We start from the raw sequence: 9,073 nt of genomic DNA on the forward strand, positions 1-9,073 counted from the left end.
TGAATTTAGTTTCATATAATTGTCTATAGTGATAAGTTTATTATTCTTCATAATACGGTGTGGAGTATTTTTGCTTTCAACTGGTATGTTCTTTTCTCTTATATCTTACTGACGTTTATGGTTTGATAATTGTCTTAGAGTGATTTGGTTTAATTCAATTTTGCTGTGATCCTGCTTTGGTTTGAGTTTTGAAATAATAGTTTGTTTATTATTATTGCATAATTTATTGTCATTGCTTTATTAATTCTTGTCTTCTATTTTATCAATTTCTTGGGATTTCTGAGTCAAAAGTAGTCAATACTTGAACGAAAGTCAGACTCCTCACTGAAAAAAATCAGTGATTTGAATCCCTGCTTAAGAGTGACCCTTGTTAAAGTCTTCAGATCGGATTCTTCATTTCCTTCTTTTACTCCATTTCATTTTTTGCTCTTAAGGGGACTCGGTACCCTGAAAATTTTAGAAAATTGATGAAAATATCGATTTTTCAATTTTGAGTGGAAAATGATCCTTGTAGCTTTGACTTATTAATCCGAACATTTTAAAATAATCGGGCAAGTATTTAGTGAGATATGGAATTATTTTGTTTAACGCGATATCAACTGCCACGCCCACTTCCAGTGTTTACATTAAACATATTTAATGTGCAAGTAACAAAGTCGCTTAATTTTTTCCATGAAATAAGATGTTTCCATGTTCAATTTTGTAACTCTTAAATCTTTGTTTATAGTATTATTGATTTCGCTTTCCTTTCCTATAGAATTTCTCACTGGTTATTATAATCTCTTCAAAATGACTAATTCATTTGAATTGCAATCAAATAGTCTGGAAATTTTGCAGTGTAATAATAGATATTTAATAAATAATTTGATGAAAAATTTTTTATCGAATAATGTGAAGATGTTCTATTAATCCCTATATATAATAATGATCATTAATAAATATGATAATATATATTTAAAAATTGATATCTTAGAACTTACAAATGTCACATTATTGCTCTGAAGAAAAACCAGCTTGATATAAGCTGTTTTTATTACAATGTTATTGTGTTCAAAACTTTAATTCTGTTTACCTCGGTTTGATTTTTTTACCAAAATTCTGTTAAAAGTCAATCACATTTTACTGGAGTTGCACGGAATTTTTTTCTGCTCACTCTTAAATGCATACTTATTAAACTTAGGGATGAATTTAAAAATTTTTAATTAGAATTTTTTCTAAAAATGTTCAAAATGAAAAAAAAAATCTTATATTTTCCAAAAAATTCATAATTTTGAGTAACTTTTTTTTCCAGAAATTAAAGATATTAAAAACCCGATCCCTAATTCTGTTAAATACATTGAGCAGTCCATTTAAAAAATTTGGGGGGAAATATTGAAAATTGTACCAGAAGTATTTTAAAAAAAGGCTTAATATTAAAAAAAAATTTGAAATATTTAAATTTGTCACTTTTGAATCTGAAAAATATTTTAGAAATTTAAGTTTTTGCACATTTAACATCTATCACAAAATTTGAAAAATTACACACAGAGATATTTATCACATTACTCATTGTTAGGAATATCTATCATATTACTCACAGAAATATATATGTGAGATCTATCACAAAATCTGGAAAAAAAATTTGGGGTACCTGTTCCCTTAAACATAATATTTATTTTTAATTTGGATATCTTTAATCTAAAATATTTGAACCACAAAATCAGAAATGAAATATTTTCAGACTAATGTCTTATGTCTAACTAATCACAAATAACATCGAATGAAATCTTTGAAATACATTTTCTTGATTTTGTATTGGAACTATTAGGAATCTTAATAAAATAAATTCAATTACAAAATAGCGTCACAATCATTTCGATGACATCAGATAATACTCACTGGAATACTTGCATTCTATGAAAGCCAAAATATTTGAGAGCAAAGCTAATGAATATATAATAACGATGATCTTCAAACATGTAAGTTTATTGAATAAAATAACTATTGATTTAAAAATAAATGTATATATTTAAAAAAATTTGCTTCATGAAAACAAAATACAAAATCTAGCATCAGAGCCAGAGAATCTATGATTTAGATTGTAATTTTTGTCCAATAAAAAAATCTTAATCAAATACTATCCGCATATTTTTTCGGCTTTTAACTTCGGTGAACTGGAAAATTTTATTTGGATGTTCTCAATTATTTTTATAGTAAAATATAATGCAAATTTGGTTAATTAAAGTGGGCAATTCATATGGATTCTAAGTCCATCTCGTTAATTTTAACCCATTTTATATTAAAAGTCTGAAAAGGTTTGATTTTAAAACTCGAAAAAAGTTTTTTTTTTTAAATTGTATAATTTTTAGTAAAATAAATTTTATTTAAAATAAAAATGGTTTGATTGATTAAAAATAAATTTATTAATATTCATAATACGATAACATGATACATATTCCCAGTATAAAATATATAAATGTGTTTTCATATCAAAATTTGGGTATATTTTACGAAAAATATACCCAATATACAAAAACTGTCATAATTTTTTTATAAGAATGACAATCATTATCTATTCCGCTATTTATTTAGTTTTTGTTTTATATCAATCAAATAAGTTTGCATTTATAAGCAATTTCTATGGGAAAAACTGAGTATCTTTGGTTCTCTTGGATCGTTCAGTTTTTTCTATTATCTCATTAGATTGTTGCCATATTTCATTACAAGAATGTGTAGCTCCATCTCTGTTTAATTAAAAGATTTAAAATTACTGCAAAAAAATGTGAGTATTTTATCGTTTGGCAGTTTAGTTTTCTTTATTGTCTGATTAACTGATGTAATCTTTCGATATATGTTCTTGTTTTGATTGACTTGTAAGTGCTTAAATCTTCCTTTAAGACTTGAGCTATGGGTATTTTTTATATCATTTTTGTATAATAAAACCTATAAATATTGATTTCAATTTAGAAATTTAAAATTATTATTCGATGCATAAGTCCATTTGAATAAATTCTATCAAAAAGTACTATAGTATTTATGACAATGTTACAAGGATATCTTCCAATGAATATAAAGCAAAAAATTCACACATGATTACCATAAATGATAGTATTATTGATATTATTCTTCGTTTATTTGAAGCCAATTAACTTTTTTTTTGTAAATTTGTTTTCTTATATTTAATCTTTCACTCAAATTCAAAAATAAAGATCGGAATAACCATTCTCGTATCTTTCAAATATTTTTACAACAGCTCCACATGAATCAATATTGCTGCAACCGAAGGCATTGTCTTTATGGCCCAAAAGATACCTCATTTCCCAAGCCTGGTATACAATTCTCAACTGATTCCTCAGTGACGCAAAAACTGCGTACGGATAGGGATAATCGATATAAATAAGATGGGAATCCAATTTCATGAAGCTGACAACATTCTAAAAGAGAAAGAAAAAAATTTCATGTTTGTTAGTAAAATTTAATGCTGAATATACATAACATTTGCTTCAAACTGATGTCACAAAAATGATATGAAAAATTGAATTTCCGTAATACATTAATGTTAGAGCAATTCACCTAATTTTAGAATTGTGGGGTCGTTAAGGGGTTCAATAAAAAGTCCGAATTAATGTAACAGTTATTTATTTACAGGTTATGTTATACACAGAGTTTACATGCAAAATTTTAGAATTTTAAGATTTTATAAGAGCATGGATCAAGCATGCAGCACATGATATCGCTATATCTCAACTGAGTTATTGCGCCACAAGGCATCAGAGGACTCTGTCTCTGACGTCATCTTCATCAGTTATGGTTTGCATTACAAGAGCGGTTGCAGAATTTATAAATAACGTAAGAGGAAAGAAGACGTGAAGTCACTGCAGTGTGTAAACCAACGTACAGTTGGATATTAGATGGCTGTCATGTGACTTCATTGATTGTCTGATTCCAATAAAATCTGCATTTTATTTTGGAAACGCGATTAAAAATTTAAAAAAATTATTGAAATTAAATTTATGCATCAGTAAAACATAAAAAAAATATTAAGAAGAATAACATATGAAATATTATTATCTGAAATGAGAAATATCTTTTCATAATTAAAATATTTTATATTTTCCCCCATTCTCTGTAACTTTTTATTATTAGCACTAATGGTTAAAAGGCTTCAATTTTTATTTTGTTTGTATTTGATCAGCAGAAATTTTAGGAAAAAAGTACTTGTGGATAGATATGATGAAGTAATATGCAGAAAAGTATTAAAAATCGAAATATTAATGAAAAACATATATTTTGTATTGATTCTAATATTGACTGATGTGTCATTCATATGTTGAAGAATGCAGTGGAAGATTTTCAACCAAATAGGCTAGGCAACTGCTTAGGACTACTAAGGCGAGACCGCAATCGATATGGATAAAAAAAACTTTTTTCCGATTTGCCAAATAAATAAAGCAGAAAAAATACAAATTATGCAGATGACAAAATATTAGGATAATATTAACATTTAATCAAATATACTTGGTTAGGTACCTATGTTTTATTACATTTGCTTGGTTATTAAATATTTATAAAAATCAAACCACTTCTTTATTATTATAGGGTACAAACTAAAATGACAAAGTCTCAAATTATGAAGTTAAAAATAAGATTAGCCTAAAACAATTCATTAACATGTTAAAAATGCTCGTAAATGTGAAATTAAATTGATCATTTTATTGAAAGGAGGGTTTCATAATGTGCACTGCTTACCACCACAAAATAGGTAAACCCACCATTGAAAGGATGTAATGCTTCTTGTATATTTCTATTTATACCAATGTCAGATCTATTACTAGTTTTTATTGCTGATATTGGTAATAATGATGTTAAAGAGAATTTATTAAATTATATGAGTAACTAATCGCTGAAATAAAAAAAATAAAACAGGTTACTTTAAGAAGTCAATTTTTGATGGAAAATGACGAATGTTTTTTATTCAATATTCTTAAGATCTAAAGAGTTTTCTGTGTAAAATGGTTTGAAATTTATTTTTTCCCTCATTCATTGGGAAATTGCAATAATTTTTATACTTGCATTCTAATTTTGATAATATTGTTTTACAAATAACCTCATAAATGACCTATGCATATTTTTTTGTTCAAATTTGATATTATAATTTCTTAATATATTCTGTAACTCTTAAATTACAGAATAATCTGTTTACTTAAAAACTTTTGCAGTCGTTTTATTGATTCATTACGTGAAAAAAAACTGACAATTTTATATTATTTAACAAGCGAGCTAGTATTTTAAGACTGAATTAGAATAAGCTTGTTTTATAGTTCTGGTAGATGAAACAATTCTTAAGTTATCTATACATTTTTGAACAAATGTATAGAGAACTTAACTCTGATAAATGTCTCAACTAAATGTTTTTTGCTATATGCTTCGTTTTAGATAAGGAACAATATCTCTTCCACTTTTCAAAACACTTTTGGCTTTTAACTGGTATATATTTGTTTCAAAGTATTTTTTCAATATATTTTATGAAAAAGATTTAAGATTATCACGTGACATTTTCAAAAAAAAAAAAAAAAAAAATTCAACGCAGATGTAGTCGCATATCATAAGATGAATTACAAGATCTTTCAGATTTCTATTTATATTAAGAGCAGAAGTTGTTCTTCATATTATTTCATTAAATGTGCAAAAAATTATAATTTCAACCCACTTTGACTAACATATACTGCCAAATCCATAAATCAAGGATTCATAGGAACGGAAAATATTCATATATTCTATGAGTCATTGCGACCTTGCAGCAATTTAGTTGTCACATGCGATAAAAGTTAGCTCCGATTTTAAGTGTTGTGGATCTATTTAATATAATTTCGAATTGAAGAAGACGCACAGGTAAAATCAATAGTATAAAAAAGCGTTTGAATCGTTAACAATTATGTCAAGTTTATGGTTAAATAAGCAAATATGATTCAAACGCAAGCTATCTATGTTTAACGAAATATCTTCTCACAATTCCCTGAATCAACGAAAGCGGAAAATAAAACGTATTTAATTTTCGAAATTAAAAGAAGTTTTATTTAACTAAAACGTTTTAATAGTCATGACAAGACAAGTGGCTCTTCAATCTGCGATAGCAAAATAAAAACCACTTCTATATTAGTTAACTCCAGCTACCAATTTTCTATATCAATAACATTAGATATAATTTTAAAATTTTCAAATAGAATTTTTAATATATATTTTTAAAATTTACTTTTTGTTATATTGCAAAGATTCAATTCCTTTTTCTAATCATATGCATAATTAAAGTAAGTTACAAACCTGTAAAATAAGTAACTTATCATCATCAGGAATGTGGGATAAAGTTTTAACGAAGAACACGACATCAGCAGTTGCTAATTTAGTTCGCATATTTTCATCCCATTCATCGGAATCTTTCAGGTCAGCCGATATGAAAGTTGTAGTAACATTTACTTCATCAAAGATGGAACTAGCTTTTCCACAATCACCTCGCTTCAAACTTTCTAGAGTTTCGTTGAATATGGCTTCCCAACCAGATATCTTGTCCACAACGGTGACATCCAAATCAAACAGGTGGTAATGATGACCAAGCAACGCAATCAAAAATCCCACAAAGTCATTACCGGGACCGGCTCCTAAAAACATTACATTCAGGCTCTTTTTCTGTAATTTGGCTGATAAAACATCAGAAGATGATGATGGATCAAGGATGTCCGATACAGCATCAAATACTAAAGCTGCATGACAAGCTGCATAGCGATGCAAATATCCAATACAATAACTTTTGTCTTTATAATCTCTTGTTGAAGGTAGTACTCCATACGATACTTGACTCAAATTACTGATAAGACGTCTTACGGACACCGTTACATCAACGTATCTGATGGAGAATGTTTTTAACAATTTCATTGAAAGTATTTTATAGAATTGAAATATCGCATACTTGTCATCTTCCGTTTCGTTGTTTGAAGTGTATTCTTCCTGAGATAAGTCTTCATATTTTGAATAACTATAACTGACATTGCTTGTGATCGTTGAGAATTTTTCGTGAAATACGTCCTTCGGTTTCGAGTTTGAATGGAACCAAAATAATTTATCCAAGTTCATGTTAGCAAGATACTTTTCGGTCTTTATTCTTCTATTTTTCTTCCTCAAGATTGGCAGAGCTTAGAGATTATTCCTCATTCTCTAAATATGAATATTCTGAAGAACAGTCATTGGCCCTGCCAGAGTTTTATTGATTACTTTTCTAAATATGTCTTCTTTCTGTCATTCGGAATAGATCCAAACGAAGGTTCACTTACATTCATATGTAAAAATACGGTGTGAATTTTTCTTCCTCTGATATATCCCTAGTTTAGCCAGAACTTGACGTGAAAGACGATGTCAACAATAGTCTGTCTGAAAATGCTAAACAACAGTTATTGGCAATGCGTGAACCTTTCACCTTAACAATGTTTCAACCATTGTGAGAACCTTTCAAAAGATGCATCTTTCTTTTCCGAGTCTTAAAATCGAAGTAATTTGAAGGGTCACTATGTTCATGCAGATTAATGTTCTCCTAACTTTTCCTCAATTGATATGTTACTGATATAATCAGTGTATAAAAATATTTCTCCAGAAATCCGTCTTTTTTTTTTATGAATCTGAACAATCCGAGGAAATACCAGACATTAGCACAGTCAATGTTCAAAGAGAATCCTTCCGAAAATATATTTTCATTCTTCGAATCTGCCCTAGCTGTCTGGCACAGGCAATATTAGTTAAGTACTTTTCCAGAACAAACGCCTTCTTTTTCTTCGAATCAAAGCAATATTCAAGCTCAAGCTGGCAATATTCTGAATAATCTATTTTCGCTTTCGGAACGAGATAAAAAAGAATTCTGATAGGAGTGTTCAAACTCTGGCCTCACTTTATAGCTGTTAATGTAGACAGTTAAAGTTTCAGTTTGGATATGCTGTTGATAGCCATTTATCTCACGCCATTCATTACCATAGAGACACAGATACACGCCATATTTAAATGGCGTTTCATTTCGAATACGTTGTAGATAGCTGTTTACCGAAAGAAACAAAAGCAATTCAAAGTCCTTTGATTACTGATAACTATATGTCTGAGGGAGTTACGCAAAAGCATTTTTTTTGTGTGTTTATTTTGAAGACAAAAAATGTATGCTACCAGTAAACAGTTCGTTTCTTACCAAGATTTTAATTATTTGTATAGCCCATAGAATTAAAATTGAGTCCCGAGATAGTGCAGACATTATATTTACAAAATGTGAAATAAATCGCAAAAATGCCTAATATAAAAAAGCTTAGTTTTATAAGCGGATTATTTAATAAATACTCAGATAATTTTTTTACGAAGTTCTGAATTGTTTTAAGTTCCAATAAAAAAATCTAATTCAACCGGACTTTAAACTTTAAAATTAGTTTAAAATAAATTTTAATTATTTAAATGTATTTTAAATCAACAAACTTAAAATTATTGATTACAGAATGTTATTTCTTGTATCTTATTGGGCATAAATTCAAAGAAATCGTTTGGCTCAATTTTATAAACTTTTATTTTTATATATTTTTATTCTTGTGCTAATAGTTCACACTATATATAAAACTTTTGTCACGATTCAGCTTCTAATTGATTTTCTTTTCTTTAAATATTTATTAAATAGCTGCTTCATTCTTAAAAAAAATCATTTCCCAGCTCATAAGAGATTCTTATAAAAGATATCGATTCAATATCGAATTTTGGATGAAATTCGCCAAAGGATATCTATCTATTCGTGTAAAGCGTGAGTGATTAGCCACGAGCACTTTAACTTAAAAATGGATTGTAGCAGACAAAAAAACATTGGAATGTAGTCTTTACAGTAACTTTGTATCAAATTATTAGCTCCAAGCGGTTAGTAGTAGAATCAATCTGATACTTTGTATCAGGTATGCAAAAGGATCAGGTACACAAAATTGATATAAATTCTCAATGATTTGATATTCGTTTACATTTGGACCCGATTGATAATGTCCTAGACCTCACTGGTTTTCGATCTAGTGATATTATATCATTCTGTCAT

General features: G+C 28.0%; 1 protein-coding gene across 1 annotated transcript; it reads right to left on the reverse strand.

The window, feature by feature from the left end:
• Positions 1-2,101: 2,101 nt before the first annotated feature.
• On the reverse strand, positions 2,102-7,927 carry LOC129963933 (uncharacterized). The gene is made up of 2 exons (XM_056078534.1): positions 6,301-7,927; positions 2,102-3,413 (listed from the first exon to the last, which is right to left on the reverse strand). Exons 1-2 carry the CDS (start codon positions 7,105-7,107, stop codon positions 3,177-3,179), a joined length of 1,044 nt encoding a protein of 347 aa, XP_055934509.1. The 5' UTR covers positions 7,108-7,927; the 3' UTR covers positions 2,102-3,176.
• Between the last annotated feature and the right edge of the window lie 1,146 nt (positions 7,928-9,073).

Source organism: Argiope bruennichi, chromosome 3 (assembly GCF_947563725.1).
Source record: "Argiope bruennichi chromosome 3, qqArgBrue1.1, whole genome shotgun sequence".
Classification (NCBI taxonomy): domain Eukaryota; kingdom Metazoa; phylum Arthropoda; class Arachnida; order Araneae; family Araneidae; genus Argiope; species Argiope bruennichi.

Coding starts and splice junctions, on each gene's coding strand:
- LOC129963933 (XM_056078534.1), bottom strand. CDS start 7,107: ATGAACTTGGATAAATTATTTTGGTTCCATTCAAACTCGAAACCGAAG. Junction 3,414..6,300: donor ATAAGTTACTTATTTTACAG/GTTTGTAACTTA, acceptor TTTCTCTTTTAG/AATGTTGTCAGCTTCATGAA.